The sequence below is a fragment of the Apostichopus japonicus genome, chromosome 7 (assembly GCF_037975245.1).
Source record: "Apostichopus japonicus isolate 1M-3 chromosome 7, ASM3797524v1, whole genome shotgun sequence".
Taxonomy (NCBI): domain Eukaryota; kingdom Metazoa; phylum Echinodermata; class Holothuroidea; order Aspidochirotida; family Stichopodidae; genus Apostichopus; species Apostichopus japonicus.
Window position 1 is genome coordinate 2,450,807 of NC_092567.1, and position 18,545 is coordinate 2,469,351.

Genomic DNA, 18,545 nt, shown 5'->3' on the forward strand with positions numbered 1-18,545 from the left:
GGGGGGTGCATCAGGTTGCTATCTATTGGCAAAGTTAGAAATTAAGTTACTGGGAAAGTTGTGAAAGCAAAAACAACAACATTTATGTAATAGAGCAGCTTCTGCTTCACACTTATATAACAATAGTTTGACAAAAGGAATCTAGACCAGTAATTAGGCCTAACTTTGCTTGACTTCAAAGTAACAGAATTACAAATTTGGTGTTCATACAAAGATGAACAACTTCATTGGCCTGCTGCACCAAATAACGTTAAAAGTACCAATTAGAATGTGTGCTGATCACTTTAGTCTAATCCAAAGGATCGCAAACATGTTACCAAGTTTTGCCTTTTGTTTTCTTATGGATAAATTTCCAAAAATTATTCAACTTTAAAATAAAAGCGCCTTGCAATAAAATGAATGAACTTGTGATTATTGAGTCATTTTAGTATATAAGCTTGTGTATCTGTGAGCAATGGAATAACTGTTGAGTAAATATTAAAAAGGCAAACTCAAAAACAAGGGATTTTATCGTTTGCATTAAAACATCTAGTTCAGATATGATTCTTATAGTCTTTGTCTTTATCTCCTCATTAGGTAAATGTGGATTAATCTTTCTTGAGACGATCTTTGGGGGTCACATGACGTGGATCTTGCACAGAATGGCTTACAATATGCTGATGGTAATGATTAGTGTATAATTAGTGTATAGCAGGACTGGTAAGCTGGGTTGTAGTTATAATTAGATTTGATTCTGAAGTAGAAAGTGATTTTGTTACTGCCTAATCCTGGTGGAACAGTAATTGTATTGAATCTTGCTTGATCAGCAAACTTCCTAAGGGCCTAGGGAAGAAAATAATGGCTTCAGTCTAACATACATACACCATATATTAGGCAATACATGTCATACATTGTATTGCTTACCATTGTGTAAAAGTACACAAAGAGGTGTATGTGTTTAGTATACTGGGTCCATTTTTTCTTTTGTGTAGCCATCATAAATTAAGGAACAAAATATTCAGATGACTTGATCCCTTCTAATTTTTCAGTCAGTCATAGTGTTGGGTGGCAGGTAATGGTAGTAATCAGTCTTAACAGCGCAGCCAGACTCCTCTGGATTGTCAGCCTAATTGCCGCAAATAATAGCCAGTAATATGTATGGCAGGCTCATAAACAATCAATTTAATTCATAAGTGCATGTGCCCTAACAATTAAATAGAGTCACAGCACACAAAGTGAGACCCATACACACACTAAGTTAGAACCATACCCACAGTAAGTTAGAACCATGTAGAATGACTAACAGGAACCATAAAAATCTGTTTCCATCCTAACCTTTCCTACCCTTCCCCTTTCAGTACATCTAAAACCCAATAAAATTGATGGCAAATTTAAATCTGAAGATAATCTAGGTTTTATGTCATTTGTCAATGAGTTATATACCAAGGGATTAAAATGGAAGTCTAGTGGGTTTACTGTAATGTGTGGATATGTCGTTGTCAGTGAGTAATACAAGACATGCATGTAGCTTCTGGACCCTATGCATGTCCTCAGAGTAAAAACCAAAGTAATTTAGAATTCCATTCTTAGCCATTGGTAAATAGTGTTGAATGATTTTCTTAATGTGTTGTCTTAGATGTACATTACTTGCACTTCAACTATATTACTGGCCATTTAAGAGATATTTCCAGCAAACTCCAGCAGATGTGTTTTCTACATTTATTTTCTGTTGCAATACTATAAAAGATAGCTCACAAAGCTGGTAGAAAATTTCCAGCAATTGTCAAAAGATGTTATTTATCGGGGCGGGGGGGGGGGGTGGCTACACAAATCTTGGGAGGTAACATGGAGTTTGATCAGTCACCACTACAAGTGTTGTAATTGCTTACATCAGATGTAAACATATTCCTAAAAACAATATATTTTCTGCCCTGAGATTACAGCTCTATAAGACACAAGGGAAGATGTTGATGTATGTTACAAAAATGATCACAGACCTTATGAATTTTCTCCTTGATAAATCTAGTGAATGGAAAGTTGAATTATTGTGTATTTTCTCTTTAACTTCCAGGTGACACAGTTTCTTCTGTACATTTCCTCCAAGAAAGTGAAAGAAAAAGTCAAGCTGGGACACATCACTGATGACATAACTTCCTTTGTGGATGTGAGTCTGGTGAGACTTTACATAATAATTTCTCAACAGTCAGTTTGTGAAATTGTAATGGGCTGTGTTGGACACCTTTGATGAAATCTACAGGCCATATGTAGGTGAAGACAGCTTGCCTAATTAGCTCTATAAATAACATCAAATGACATTTTTAAGATTCCACTTGTTTAATTGTGTAGAGCTAACAAACTTGACTAAACACAACTACTATTGTGTAGTATGCAGTGGTGCATGGAAGATTTCTGTAAAGTGGAGACAGCTACTGATAGATACCTAAATTAACAGTTCATCAGAAAACTCCAACTTCTGTAGAAAATAAAGATTGCCCAAATGCCAGGCAAGGTAAGTTTTTTTGTAGTATGTACCTTGGTCTGATTATGATTATTATTAGTTTTACAGTCTTGTACAGGGCCGAGGCCCTTTCAAACGACTTTTACAACTTGACCCTGGTCATTGGTAAGTTGTCACACCTACACACCAAAGTGTGCACAATTCAATCAATCTCTCCTTAGGCACCACAATCACATGTCCTCGGGGGGACTTCCCATAGGGTGCAGCCACAAACTGGCGCACACAACTATATTTACAAGTCCCCATTTATACACCTGGGTGAAGAGAGGCAATGGAGATAAAGCACCTTGCCCAAGGACGCAATGCAATGATCTGGCCAGGGCTCGAACCTGTAATCCTTAGAACAATCCACTGCCTTAACCACTTGACCACAACGCCCTCCCAGGGATGTGTTTGAAATTAAGAAACTATAAAGTCGTTGAATTTATATGTGCATTGTCACCTGTGGGATACTCCCAAGATTATCTGGCATGCTGTAACATATCAACCTGAACTTATTATCAGCATATTGAGTTACCATGCAGGTACATAGACAGTCACAGTTTGTTGGGTATCCAGGACTAAATTGATGAATGCTGAATTCCATATTTCTTAAATGAAATACTCTTGTTGAGATCAATCAGTTACATAGAACTGTGCTATACATATAGTGAATTCATATGTGAGAACCATTGTGTATAGGGTAGCCAGCAATTTGACAGTCATCGGATACCAATGGCTTTAAATTTGCTACCATTTCTAATAAATAAATATATGTTGCCATATGTCTATCTAAGGATTCTAATTGCTGTCCACAACTTAAAGTAAGCTGTGGTCAGTCAACAATATTGTTTTGCCATGTTTTAACATTAATTTATGTTATGTTTTCAGTGTCGAGAGAGAGAGGAGTAGCAGAACCTGTTCAGTTGCTGTCCAATCCACAATATTACTCTTGTGAAACAATCCTTAATATTATTGTAACTGAAGCTCTCTGATGCTTGCCATACACCAGACCGGCATCACTTTACAAACTTAAGAGAATTCTTATGCGTTGAATCTTAGCCATTTATTTCTGTTAACCCTACATATATTATTATCATATTCTATGTATCTGTTTATTCTGTTCTATGTTCTCTTCTGGTCACATTCCACCCTCATGTTTCTTGGTTTACTATATATGGTTATATTTATTATTCTGTCAATACTGCTGTTATACAATGTTGGTCTTCGTAATAAATAGAAAGAATGGCGGTTGTGTTATAAACAATACTTCCTCAAGCTGCTGAGTGATAAATATATTAACATACTTTATATGGTGTATAAGGCCAGAGACTGTATACTTCGCTTCTGTCCATGATGTAGGCCCAACCATTCATAATTCATGTTCGCCTCTATGTGGACCGAACATTAGCTTGAAAGGTAATGTTACACCTAATTAATAAGAATGTAATGAATTCCAATGATGATTAGTTAAGGCTAATGATGTAATAAAACCCTCTCATGTTTATGTATATGGTTGATGATTATTCATGAGATGCTGATTATTGTGTTTACTGTTGAACTTTAATTCCCCTTTTCTTGTTTATTATTCCCAGAAAGTTTTCCGTTCTTCATTTATACTTGTATAATTATACTTTACGTGTAATATAATAAATTGTTAGAGGAGTGGAGAAAGAGATGAGAGATGGAGAGGGTGGGGATGGAGAGGGTGGGGGATGGAGGGGTTTGAGGGAGATGTAGGGGTTTGATGGAGATGGAGGGGGTTGGGGAGTTGGAGAGGGTGGGGAATGGAAGGGTGTGAGGGAGATGGAGCGGGTTGGGGAGTTGGAGAGGGTGGGGATGGAGGGAGATGGAGGGGTTTGAGGGAGGGGTTGGGAAGTTGGAGAGGTTGGGGGATGGAGGGGTGTGAGGGAGATGGAACGGGTTGGGGAGTTGGAGAGGGTGGGGAATGGAGGGGTGTGAGGGAGATGGAGCGGGTTGGGGAGTTGGAGAGGGATGGGGAGTTGGAGAGGGTGGGGATGGAGGGAGATGGAGGGGTTTGAGGGAGGAGTTGGAGAGGTTGGGGGATGGAGGGGTGTGAGGGAGATGGAGCGGGTTGGGGAGTTGGAGAGGGTGGGGGATGGAGGGGTGTGAGGGAGATGGAGCGGGTTGGGGAGTTGGAGCGGGTGGGGATGGAGGGAGATGGAGGGGTTTTAGGGAGGGGTTGGGGAGTTGGAGAGGGTGGGGGATGGAGTGGTGTGAAGGAGATGGAGCGGGTTGGGGAGTTGGAGAGGTTGGGGAATGGTGGGGTGTGAGGGAGATGGAGCGGGTTGGGGAGTTGGAGAGGGTGGGGGATGGAGGGGTTTGAGGGAGATCGAGGGGTTTGATGAAGATGTGGGGGTTTGATGGAGGGGGTTGGGGAGTTGGAGAGGGTGGGGAATGGAGGGGTGTGAGGGAGATGGAGCGGGTTGGGGAGTTGGAGCGGGTGGGGATGGAGGGAGATGGAGGGGTTTGAGGGAGGGGTTGGGGAGTTGGAGAGGGTGGGGGATAGAGGGGTGTGAGGGAGCGGGTTGGGGAGTTGGAAAGGGTGGGGATGGAGGGAGATGGAGGGGTTTGAGGGAGGGGTTGGGGAGTTGGAGAGGTTGGGGGATGGAGGGGTGTGAGGGAGATGGAGCGGGTTGGGAGTTGGAGAGGGTGGGGAATGGAGGGGTGTGAGGGAGATGGAGCGGGTTGGGGAGTTGGAGCGGGTGGGGATGGAGGGAGATGGAGGTATTTGGGGGGGTTGGAGAGGCTGGGGGATGGAGGGATGTGAGGGAGCGGGTTGGGGAGTTGGAGAGGGTGGGGATGGAGGGAGATGGAGTGGTTTGAGGGAGGGGTTGGGGAGTTGGAGAGGGTGGGGGATGGAGGGGTGTGAGGGAGATGGAGCGGGTTGGGGAGTTGGAGAGGGTGGGGATGGAGGGAGATGGAGTGGTTTGAGGGAGGGGTTGGGGAGTTGGAGAGGGTGGGGGATGGAGGGGTGTGAGGGAGATGGAAGGGGTTGGGGAGATTAATGAGTTGGGGATGGAGGGTCTTGTGGGGTAGGAGGGGTTTGAGGGAGATGGAGGGGGTTGGGGAGATGGAGGGGTTTGAGAGATATGGAGGGGTTGGGGAGATAGAGGGGGTTGAGGAGATGGAAGGGGTTTGGGAGATGGTAGGGACGATGGTTATAAACAGTATTTTTTCTATCTTTCCTAACAGGGTCAGTGCATTGCCATTTACACGCAGTAGTTTAGTATTCAGGGCCGTAGCCTGCGCATGGGTAGCTGCCCTTTGAGATTTACACTTTCTAAATGAAAGTAGGCCTACGATAAATGTTCATATCATTTCTTCTGATTTAATTAGTCTGTAGTGTGCAAACTCTGAGATTCTAGGCATGTGGTGTAGGAATGGCGTTAGTAACATAAGGTTTACTTTAACTGCTCATCACGTATATGCACGATCTCTGATGCGACTACTGTTTCTGGTGGTTTTCAGAGGGGGGGGGGGGCGGGCTGGTGGCAGAGGGGGATTAGAATAACAATAAAGGTAGAGAGCTCCAAAGATTTAACCTGCATGAACAGTGTAGCAGTCTTACGTGAAACTACGGTTCATAAATATACTTATTACGTATGTTTCACTGTTATCCCCTATATTAGTGCCACAATGTTTTACTAAGAATACACGGTCTACTCACTCAGTTCATTCCCCCTCCCCTACCCGCAGTAGGTCCTTAGATAGTGTCATGACGGTCCCTTTTTGGAAATGACCAACCCACTCAAATTTCTTGAAAAAGCGCCTGGTACCGTATATCCGCACATCAAAGCATCGCTATGTAACATTTGGACGATACATTTTTTCTCGATGTTCCTTAACTGCTGCTAGGAATTCTACCCAGGCTACGGCCCTGATGTTTATCTTTATTTTTATGATTTGTTGTTTCCGATTAAGTGAATGTGCCTAAATACCAAATACTGCTTTTCAAATGTATTTATAATACCATATGTGTGCATGTTGTATATGTCTGGATAACTAGATAACCTTGTGTTCAAAGTTTAGATGTTTCCTTTTGGGTTTAAGTTTAAATCTGAATAATCATGATTAATGCCATAAGTTACATCAGGAGGTGAAATAGATAAGTCTTTTTAATTCAAAGCTAATCTTGTCAAATGTGACTTTTATTAAATATATTTATGAATGACACATCAATTCAGGCACCAAACAGAAGTAAACCTGAAGATTTGTAGAGTCCGACTCGTGGACCACTGGCGGGGATTCGCCCCTGAACCCCACCCAAAAAGGCTTTGCGCTAAGTCGACTCCTTCGGTTTATTCATGTTTCCTATTTATGCCCCCCCCCCCACCCAACTCTCAATTCGGATTGATGCTCCTGATCAGAGCATTTTCTATTTTAGCTTAAAGCAGCTGGTTGTGTGTGTAGCTTTATCTCCTATGCCTATATACTGGTGAACTAATCTCTGTCTACTGATAATTTGTAGAAATAACTGATTAGTGAAACAATATGTTCACAAACTCGAGTCTGTCACATCTCAAAACAAAGGAAGAAACTTTAAGCAGTATTATCCTAACCAGGGGCGTATCCAGGATTTTCTAACCCGGGGGGCGCGAATTACTAAGCGGAGCGCCACCATCGGTTGGCGCGCAGCGTACAAGAAATTCCTGGTTTTGATACCCCCTAGATCACCGGAAATGGCACCTCTCGGGCTTGAAAATGACCAACCAGATGTACACTTTTTGCCTGAGAACCTTGCAAGTATTTCCCGATAGTGTTTTTTCCATCCATAACCTTTTTGAAGATTGTCACCAGTCACAAATCATGTTCGACCTCATCGCATGTCCTGTGGATCATTGCTTTTTATAGGTGATTGTACGTCGCGGCCCACAATATCCGTCAGGCCCACTTTTCAAGGTTCCAAGCCCATTATTTGTTCAGAATTTGAAAATTCACATTTCTCGTGAATAAACTCACTTCAAAACATACCCATAATGTTGCACAAAATTTCATCTATGGACAACCAATATAGAAAAACCTCCTTCAACCCCTAACAGACCGGTCAAAAATGCACGAGTAGAGGGAAGTGTGATAAAGAATGTTGGTCAGAAATTTTCCAAAATTCAGACACAGTTAATTTATTGGTGTACAAATATTAAAACCCATGGGCGGCGATCCTGGGGGGAAGGGGGGATATATCCCCCCATGAAAATGGGTGGAGGGGATGTAATACACCATATTCCCCCACCAAATGCCAGGGATAAGAATATTTTCATGCCTACATTTATGCATCATCGTTATTGTACGGCTCTTTTTTAGCTTCATTTCTCGCCTACCATAAACGCAGTGCGATCTTTTCAAATAAAGCGTCTTTATAAAGCAAGAATAGTTGACTGTAGGCTTCATTGGCCCTATAACAACAAAATGTATTATTGCGCCAACGGTATTGATATAGTGCATATATGCACCCTCATAGTATTCATATCCATCGAGGTAAATGAATCTGGAGGATTCATGTTAATTGGGCGCGCGCGTACCATGCATGGAGGGTCATGTGATGTGTTCCAGGGTAGTACCAAACTGATATTTCTCTGTAGCAGTTCGAGAATAGTGTTAGTTACTTCGTGAAAGATTTGTCGGTTCGGACATGTGAACTAACGGCCAAAGCAGGTACTGGTACTTCAGGCCTACGAAATAGTGCTAATAATGCTAACGTTAGACATGCTGGCACAGAACAAGTATAGATACATTGGGCTTGCAGCGGAAAATGTCGATGTCTGAATTGTATTTCAAGAACGATTTTTTGTCGAAAAGGATTGTTGAACTGGACGTGTTGCTGTGGGGAAATGTTTAGTTCAGTGCAACCCACGGAATTCTCCATGGAACAGAGCCTAATGCTGCTCGACGGGAATATAGCTATCACGTCAGGCTACAGGCAAGGTTATTGCTAGGTAACGGGTGCACGTCGTCTGCTGCTCTAAGCACGCATACACATTTACGTACTAGTTGGGTGAAATCATCATGCGTAATGGGGAGAGTAATATATTAGTACCACCCTGGAACACATCACATGACCCTCCATGCATGGTACGCGCGCGCCCAATTGACATGAATCCTCCAGATTCATTTACCTCCATGATTCATATAGGCCCTATAGTAGGCCTACACACGTACATGTTCCCTCGAACAGCTGAGAATCTCATGTTACCACGGTAATGCTAAATACACATTTCACCTGGATGCCCTAGCAATCGGTACCTAAGAATGTAACTATGTGTAATTGTGTATTGCATGTGTATAGGCCTATAATAGCCTGCATGAGGCCATTTTCTTCATCGAATAATATCAAAGAGTTCTCGAACATTCTAACGTAGCGCCTGAAACAAGATTGACAGGGGCAATTTTCCCAAAAGAACACCCGAAATTTAAAAAAAAAGTATTTTGGATCCTGATTATGAGATATTTCGGACATGATATCCCTATTTTAAAGTTGGGTATATGCCGCTTGGAAACCTCGCGGGAAGTGCCGTTTCCAGCCATCTAGAGGGTTTGTTAATCCCAAAATTTTCTTGTACGCTTCGCGCCAAAACATGGTGGCGCTACGCTTAGATAGTCAACAAGGTCAATCCCCCGCCCCCCCCCCCCCCACTCGGAAGTACGGATCGCCGCCCACGTTAAAAACTCTTATAACGGCTATTATAAAACTTGGTTGAAGGAAATGAAAAAAACAGATATTTCCGAAACCGAACACTACACACATAGGTGTAGGAGGCGCGGGGGGGGGGGGGGGGCTGCAGCCCCTAATTCGCCATTTCTAATGTAAAAGAGAGTTTTGACATAATTGGACCTCCATGCCTTTTTCTCCATCTACATAAGACATTTCGTTGTTTACATTAGCATCCCGCGGTACACTGCGCAACTTTCACGGACCGTACGGTACACGATGGTATGCGATGTAGGGTAAATAACCGATGCTTGTTTATGTGATATTGACCATAACATGTTGAACGCGCGCAGAGCGCGCAAAAAATTTTGGTTATTTTTTCGGGCAAGTCGGACAGTTTTGAGGCTGTTCATCCTGGAACGCCATTTTCATGCTCACTGATATGATGTGATATCTGCTGCGGTTGCTTTACAAATTCGAACAGGCGCGTAGCGAGGAATTTGCCAAGGGAGGGGCGAAGCCTGTAGGCAAATTATCTAAGCGTAGCGCCACCATAAGTTTGGCGCGAAGCGTTCAAGTCAATTTTGGCCGAAAATGCCTCCCAGATCGCTGGAAACGACACTTCCCAGGCCTTGTAAGTTGCATCTAAGCACTTTCTATTTTGAAATTACTGGCGATATCATAAAAAAAATATGCTGAAGGGGGGGCGGTCGCCCCCTTCCCGAAATGCGTCATGTTCCCCGACGACACGGTCGAGTTCGAGACCAGCCACAGTTGGTTTCATAGCACAATTCTACAATTGTTTAAGGCGTATATACACACACACGCCTTATGATAGACCATATATAGCATATAGATCATGAGTGAGAGAGGAAAAATGGAAACGTCAAAAATGGAGTTGTCGGTGTAAGGGGTAGGGTGAGGCAAACGCCCCTTCCGAAATCCTTGATCCGTCACTGGCTACCCTGTGTATATAATAGGGACCAGCGCTGTAATGATGTCACTGTTCCTCTTTCTCTTCCCGGTGTCTTGGCGTTTTTCTTCTACTCCCTCTTTTTCTCCTTTTCTCTCGTTCTTCTTTTTCTTTTCCCTTCCTTCCTCTTCTCCTCCTCTTTTTTCCCCTCTTTTTTCCTTTTTCTTCTCCTCTTTTCTCTCCTCCTTTTCTTATCCGGGGGGCACGCGCCCCCAACGCCCCCTCCCTGGATACGCGCCTGCTAACAATCCGGTGTTACCACCCGCCACTATATCGGTTAGTAGCGTTCGGGGGTGGGAGTGGGGATTTAAATGCATTTGTCTATGGAACGCGAAAAGGGCAAACTTATTTCGTTGCTAAGTTTAAGAAAGACTCACGTATTTTCCGGACGTGACAGAGAATACCCAGTCCTGGACACTGATTGGTCAACTTGAACAACATGTTAACGTCATAGAAATTGAACAAGGAAGAAAGCTGACACAGTTTATCGCCGTTTGTTTAAGCAGTATAGCCTTGAAAAAATAGAGGGCGCTTTGTAGTGCACGGCAAAGGCCAGATCATTTGTTAGTCTCTACATATACATATTGTGCATTCGACTTTGAAACTGAATTTGATTTTACCCGCTTTTTCTGAAAGAGAAGGCGTACTTTGCGCAACAGAGACATGTTATGGTGACCATAGTGGTAAGTACTATACTCCTGGCTTTTTCTCGCATCTATAATGACTCGAGTAAGTGGAGTGTTTGTGCAACTTTTAATGTCCGGAAAGTGTCATTTCTGGTATCTGTGAGGCATATGGCAAACATCTGTCTTGTTTTTATTATTTTAGTGCTCCACTCAAATAGTGACATAGCCTAGTTGTCCCTAAAAAAATGCCGTGTAAAGGCAACCCTCCACCCCTCTTCCCCTCTTCCCCTTCCCACACACCTTGTTTTGTGTAATATTTCCATATTAGTCTGTGCATGCAGTTATTAGTTTAATGTTAACGTTGCAAAGTCGGTAGTAGCCTAGTTTTCTATTATTGAATTGTTAGTGGTAAGCCCACGACATCATAACCATCATCCCATGTTATTCTGGCATGTGGATCTGTCATTAGGGATACAGTTTTAAGTAAAATGAGGTGTTAACATTTTTAAAATTAGGCTTTAGTTATATCGCATCCGAAAGCCGCCGTGGCCGGTCTAGGGCTTAGGCTAACTATATCCAGGGTCCAGTGAATAACAACATCAGCTGAGCAGACGACACTAGTAAAGAAATTAGATTCCTATGTAATTGCTTCTATTATCGATACCTAAGAATAACTTGTAAAACTTACAGTCCACTGCCACATGTTTGGCACCCAAATGCGGCACACGATATCACCATTTCGAGTGATTTGTGTCAACTTTATCACGTCAGTTATGTCAAAGACGTAGTGCTTGTATTACGCGCCAATACTTTCTTGTCGTATAAGCAAAGCGCCACCAGTTGGATGGGTGGCTTCATTATATGTCGCATGACGCCATTCCCTTACTTCAATTTCTATGATCCTCGCCTAGTTAGCGAAAGTTTACGAACATACGGTGATTTACACCGAAGGCCTAATGCACAATTACTCTAACGAATACAATGTAGGTCCAGTCTCTCATTGCACTATTACACACTCCGGGCGATTAAAAACTGCTTGTTCGGTTTCCTGGCCGCGTAATTTTTTTTCCTAGGAGGGTTAAGGGTATTTATCATATATAGGCGTATCCAAACCCTCGCGCTTGCGTGTTACTCGTATAAAGTTTATAGCTAGTAGTAGTAGTCGAACATACAGTGTGTGCGACGCGATTCACGTTTTGCACACATGTATACGTATATGCGTTCGTGCAACAATGGAGACCTGTTCGACTGACAATCCTTGCGCCAATCTTCAGCTGGAATCTCGCCCTAGATGTAAAGTTACTCGATACAATTGCATTTACTAAAGTAATTCTCTCAACCAGATTTTAGACACAATGTACGGATTTCATCTGTCGTCATCATTGTGCGAGACTGACATTAATTTAATGATTTGGTTAATGTTAATCTGCTAGCCTACATTACATGTATTTCTAGCTTCACGGTAAACTGTAATGTTACGGTAAAGTGTAACATGTACATGGTACTAATATAGTAGGCCTACATACAAACTTAAGCCTGCTTTTATGAACTATCAGTCATTCGGTACTTTATCTGCTTTGCATCATTGTTTAATTGTACAAATGAAAAATAATTATGTGATGATATTGAGGGTGACGATTTGATCGCGCTTTAATTTGTATTTCTTTCACTTACTTTCTTCAATTTTCACTTGGTAATCCTTGGCCAAAAAGGCAAACTGCATTGTAAAACTGTACAGCGGAGATCTATTGCATTGTACAGCGTACATACTGCCCACGTACACCCGGCCCACACATGTGTATTACAGCGAGCATTGAGTAACGCGTGTCTATGAGTAACACGCATGCGCGAGGGTTTGGATACGCCTATATATATGATAATTACCCCTAACCCTCCTAGGAAAAAAAAATACGCTTCCTGGCCCTGGTTCATGATCCAAAACACGTAATATACGTACAGAGCAGCTAGCTCTGGCAACTAACTTTGACTGTGTAGTATATAATGCCATACCATTACGGGCTAGCTGTTCGTACCCGAGATCACCAAATAACACCGAGTTGTTATGCATAATACGATTAACATTTGTTGCGTGCAATTTTTTTTTTTGATTAACTCAAATGCGTTTAAATGTTACCTGTCTTGTTCAATTCGAGAAAAACGAACCAAAGTAGAGAAGTTTACGTATTGTTTTGAAGAAGTATTCTACTCAATGGGATCATTTTTGTTTACGTGTGCCAGTGCAGAATTAACTGTTTGCCGAAACAATTCTTTGCAAATCTGGGTCTGGATTTTTTCCTGCGTAGCCAAGATGTGAATTTGAGATTGCTATGAAGAGTGTATGTTCAGCTGGCATTCACCAGCCAGACATGCGGATGGTGGAGCGGGCTTGTATTCCCAATATTGTAGCGCGCGTGCGCACTACAATAGCTAGAACGGTTGTAAATTCTGAATGAAATATCACCTTCTCCTCCCCTGTCTGGTAAAGATTTGTAGGGTGTAATGGCCCTTCTTTCAAAAGCCATCATTCGATTTCTAAAGGGAATTTATTGTTTTGTTGGTCTTCTGCATATCTGGTACTGTCATGGTTGAATCTTAATTTGTTCATTGTTAATAACAACGTTTACATGACTCTGTAGATCAAGGTATTGAAGTTTCCTTTTTGGTTTAAATGCTTCGTCTTAAACTTAATATAAAAGATCGAGTATATTTTCATAACTTATTTATAATTCATATTTATAATAATACTAATAAAGTATAGTCTGTTTGTTATTGTATGCATTTAATCCCATGTGTTAGGACGTACATTCACATTGTATCTTAGAATGCATGGTAATGTTAAGTCTCATTCTTTATACATTTCATATTGCATTTATCTTATTAAAGGAGTTTTTTAACCAGGGGTCTTTCGGCAAACCCACCTAACCTTCAATACCACTCTGCCGATATATAGATAATACCTCTGTAGTGATTACAATGGTATAGTGGTATAATTCAGCTATTTCTAACAATCCGTTGTTACATCTTTCACCATCCTCCACCTTTACAGGAAAAAATCAATTTAACCTAATATGTCCCAATTAACCACAACAATTACACCAATAATGTTGAAACCAGACAAGCACTTTGAGGATCTGCAATAAAACATTATATAATTATATAATTAAGAGCTGATAAACGATTGAGGAATATGCACAAATGAGTGATATTCCAAGATTTGGTCTCTGCAAATGCAACCTGTATGTGTAATATATGCATTTCTTTTTGTGTACCTGCAGTGGTGAAGAGCATTTGAGTCAATACAAAGCTATATGTTATGTTCGTGGGAGAGGGGAATGGGTAAACTTATTTTCATATTTCCCTTGTAACGCCGATACAAATGAGAATATTCAATTTGATTAAATACTCAAACATCACATCCAATCATCGCGCACTAAAAGTCATTTATCGTTACACAATTCATAGTATTTATTTAGCCTTCCAGAAACCATCACTCGATATTTACATAACAAACAAACAGTTTACAATACAGCTGATCAGCTGATATTATTATCTATTGATACTTTGATCCAGTACAATGCTATATTCGCGTCATCTATACTTCTACGCAACAAATACGGACGGGGGGCGAAATTATTTTTCCCACTTCGACGCGGCCACATGGGCGTGGCTTATGAAATACGTCACAGGCCGGCAAGTTTGTAACTTCGACTTTGAGCTCTTACGTCTAGCTCTTTAATAATATACTCAGCTAATATACTCAGGCCTAATATACTCAGGCCTAAGATATGACTTCATGAGATCCATGATGATGTGCGACTGCTCCTCCCAGTCAATCGGGTCTTAAGGAGCTCTTGAGGTAAATTCCATCACAAAATCAAACTGTGTTGTTCTGATATTGATAAGCTAGGCCTAGGCTAACGCTGAAACAGTTAAAGTTAGGCCCAACCTAATGTGCTAGACACAGCACAGGATGGTTCAATCAAGGTAAGAATTAGGCCTAGGCTAAGCAATGTCTGAGGACATTGGAGTAAATTGGCCCTTGTTCAAGTTGCTGACCCTTTGGTTTGTTTGGCTTGATTTGTAAATTGCACCCAGCTAGGCCTACCTTGACTAATGACTTACCATTCCATGGGGCCACCCTCTTGGTCTTTTCTCCCATCCCCTTTCACATTTCCACAACCCCCCCCACAACACCCTCCCCGTCCCCAACCCCGCAACACCCTCCTCCACCCCCCAACACCCTCCCCCACCCCAGAAATATTTGTGATTACATATTCTTACTACTTGACAATTTCATTTGACAGGCATTACTTCGGCAGCTCCATTGCTTAGTGGAAATCAACACAGAGTATGTCGCTTCAAAGAAACGTCACTACACTGTTTTGAAGCTGTTCTGCGTCTGCCATTTACTACGAAAGATGAAGCTTGTGGCTGGCTCAATGTCTTTGAAGAATCATCCCACAGTACATGGAGAGTGTCACGGACTTTCCTACATTCTGGATTGAAGAATATGTCATATGAGTGGATTGCTGGTGGTGTGTGTATGGACGATAGGGGGGGGGGGGGCGGCTTGTGCAATGATTGGTTCACAGATTATTTTCAGTAAACAGAACTCGCACGGTTTATTTATTTCATGGCCTGCTCTTATTGTTCTCCGATTCCGAACATAAACATACAGTGAGGCAGCCAGGTGAGGGCACAGGGGGGGCAAAGTTTACCCACATAAATTATGGGGACGCAATTTACATTTTGTAGAATGAAAAAAGGTAGATTGAAAAAACTTTGAGAGTTGGGAACTGAGATGGGTAGTCATGTGAATGGGTTGACTTAACCTTGATTTTTCTACTTATATTCCTGCATATTATAAATAATAAATCTTGTTGGAAAATACCCCACCTTTTAGCATGTTGTCCATATCTGTGGTATGGCTCTTATATTTTATGAAAGGCAAACCCTATTACAGGTGTTACAATAGGCCAGTCAGAATATACGACTGTCAGTTCCACATAATGTAATTTGTTATAAAAGAAGGGTAGTGATTGTGCTCATATTTTTATTTAATGCTTGATAATGGTCCAAAATTGTTGAATCTATGAATACATCTTTGCACTAATTGTTTTCATTCCTTGACTCCAGTTGAGGAATCTATGCAGTCATGTCTGCGTGTGTGTGTGTGTGTGATGCCTGGCTTGTTAACACGATAACTTGCCCCCACTTAGATATATGAGGCTCATACTTGGGATGTGTGTTCCCCATAATGAGTACATGATCCTTATCGTTTTGGGGCCAGGTCAGAAATTTTCTGAGGTCAACAGAGGTCAAATTATGGAAATCTTGTTAACACGATAAGTCCCGAATGCTTGGTCCGATCAGGCAGAGATTTGGTATGTAGCTTTCTTATGGGAGATCAAGAACCCTCTTGTTTCTGATGTAGACCAGTGGCCAGTTTTGGCCTATGTTGGCTTGCTAACACAATAACTTTAATTGGGACTTCAATCAATATTTGGAGTCTTCTGATATCGTGTCTCTCACAAGCTTTCACAATTTGGACCTCTCCTGACCTTGAATGACCTTTAACTGATACCAAAAAAACAAGTATTCTTGCCATCTACATGGATAATTAAGCTCATATCGCTGCCGCTTGCGTTTTCTAGTTAAATCGGGAGGAGACAGAAACATGACTAAGTGGCGTCAGCAGAATGTTTAGAGAGTTACATGCTCTCAGAGACGTTGGGGGCATTGGTGCCCCTCCGAGGACCATTCGCCCAAAAAAGTTTTCGATGTATGAGTCTCGACAACATGCACGTAAGAGCATCAGATCAGAGTGCATGCAACCCCCCCCTCCTCGCCCCTCCCCCCAATGCTTTTTGAGGATTTGTGCTACGGTCGTGACAGCAGGGTCTGGAAAAATTATAAATGAACCTCCCGTGGTATTGATTATCGTCCTTGACAAGTTCTGGCGAAAAAGTGAGATGTGTCACTTCATATTACACCAGGTAGGCCCACTGACCTTTCAATGCTAAAAACCTACAAAGATACATGTATTGTATTGTGCCCCATATTGTTTTATCCATCAATCTCAATTATTTGTTCATCTACAATTGAACCCCCTTTTAAACGACAGTAAGGAGCCTACGTGCTTTCATCATTAGTTTACGTACGCTACTGGGTATTGTTACGGACTTGAAATATTCTACCCATTTTATTAAACAGTTGTCACTTGCGTCTGTATTAACTATAACCAGGGAGCTGCTACTGTTAGAGTAGCAGCTCCCTGCTATAACTGTGCCTAAATAGCAATGTCCCTCTGAACTATACTATTTATTATACTGGTACGTGTACTAGAATCCCTGACATGTAACTGAATTGAGAACTTTCAGCACCCAAACAAACACCCGAGTGATATCACTGCATAGTCTGTGACGTGGACCAATAAGCCGTAACAACGACCGATAGTCCACGCCCATTATGCTAATGTGGCCGCGTCGAAGTGGGAAAAATAATTTCGCGGACGGGGGGCTTTGTGTAACACCAAGGACCTCTCTTCGTGGCAGCTCCCTAATTATACCAGGGTGCACCCTTTGTGACAGCTCCCTAATTATACAGGGAATCCCTTTTTTTGTGACAGCTAATATTAATATCATGGAGCTCTGTTTGTGACAGCTCCCTGATAATACCAGGGAGTTATCTCTGTAACAGCTCCTTTATTATACCATGGAGCACACTTTTAGACAGCTCATATTAATTCTATAAAGCTTTATGTTACAGCTCCCTACCAGAGATTACTCTCTGCACCAGCCGCCTAATTATACCCTGGACCTCTTTGTGACAGCTTCCTAATTATACCAGGGAACCGTCTTTTTGACAGCTCATATTAATTCTAGGGAGCTCTGTTTGTGACAGCTCTCAAATAATACCAGGGAACTCTTTCTGTAACAGCTGCCTAACAACTCCAGGGAGCTCTCTCTCTCTCTAGTGCGATGGTCCTTTTGGTGTTTTTTCGCCATAGAGAGCATCTAATACGCTTGTAACTTTTTGGTCCTTTTGATGCTTTCGCACATAATGGTTTGGTCGTTGCCAATGCACATTCAAAATGCATGTATTTTCGACTTCGTTTGTACTTCTTTCACGCATATTCGGCAAAAGTTATCGTTTCCAACAATTCCGGTTAACAATCAAAGGAAAACATCGTCCATTTTTTTCATCCAACTGTTTTAAAAACAAAAACTTTACGTATATTTCTCTATACGTAAATTTCATATTTTACACAGTTTTAACAGTTTCCCTATTTTATAACCCTTCGTATCTGTTTATTATTTAGTTCCTTTGACATCTTTCATAACGTACTACATTATTTCGTAAAATATGTCCCTTTTCTCAACAAAACTTTCACAACGAGGTAAGCCTTTCCGGCTGACACTAAATGTATTTTTAGTTCTTATGTGCACCCACAGCAATAGAACTTACGATAACAAATAACAACAACAATAACAAACATCAGCTGGTGTGCATTCAACATCACGTTTCTTACCGTCGATCTCGTACTGTAACCGTCTCAAGATCATAAAATTATAGCCAAAACAAGTGATCAGTGACAATTGAATTGGGTGAAATTGTACATAAAACATATGTCTAAGTTGCGTAGACCTAGCTGTGTGTACAAGAACTCCCAAACTCCAACTAACGTGTAGGCCTAGCCTAACTAACTTACAAGTTACGGTGGTTACAAAACTTACGGTAGCTTAGGCCTATAATAACTAGGCTGTATAACCCTTAAATACTTATATTATTAGTGAAGGT

General features: G+C 41.7%; 2 protein-coding genes and 1 long non-coding RNA gene across 11 annotated transcripts in view; 2 read left to right on the forward strand and 1 right to left on the reverse strand.

Annotated features, from left to right (window-relative positions):
* LOC139969995 (uncharacterized) overlaps positions 1-18,545 on the forward strand; it is a 958,452-nt gene that overhangs the window by 157,507 nt on the left and 782,400 nt on the right. For 2 of the 9 annotated variants that reach the window (XM_071975515.1, XM_071975514.1), the window contains 3 exons: positions 577-662; positions 2,051-2,152; positions 3,368-4,162. The exons of 6 other annotated variants lie outside the window; for them this stretch is intronic. In XM_071975515.1, coding sequence (XP_071831616.1) covers positions 577-662; positions 2,051-2,152; positions 3,368-3,388 — 209 coding nt within the window. In that variant the 3' untranslated portion in view covers positions 3,389-4,162. Of the gene's footprint in view, positions 1-576; positions 663-2,050; positions 2,153-3,367; positions 4,163-18,545 lie in introns of those variants that run through there. One more of the 9 variants, XM_071975516.1, reaches the window with a different exon arrangement.
* The window catches only part of LOC139969984 (uncharacterized), a 119,909-nt gene that overhangs the window by 49,864 nt on the left and 51,500 nt on the right, over positions 1-18,545 (reverse strand). The gene's annotated exons all lie outside the window — the stretch shown is intronic.
* Positions 14,369-15,635, forward strand: LOC139970002 (uncharacterized). Its single transcript, XR_011793884.1, has 2 exons — positions 14,369-14,601; positions 15,050-15,635. It is a non-coding gene; the product is annotated as an uncharacterized lncRNA (long non-coding RNA).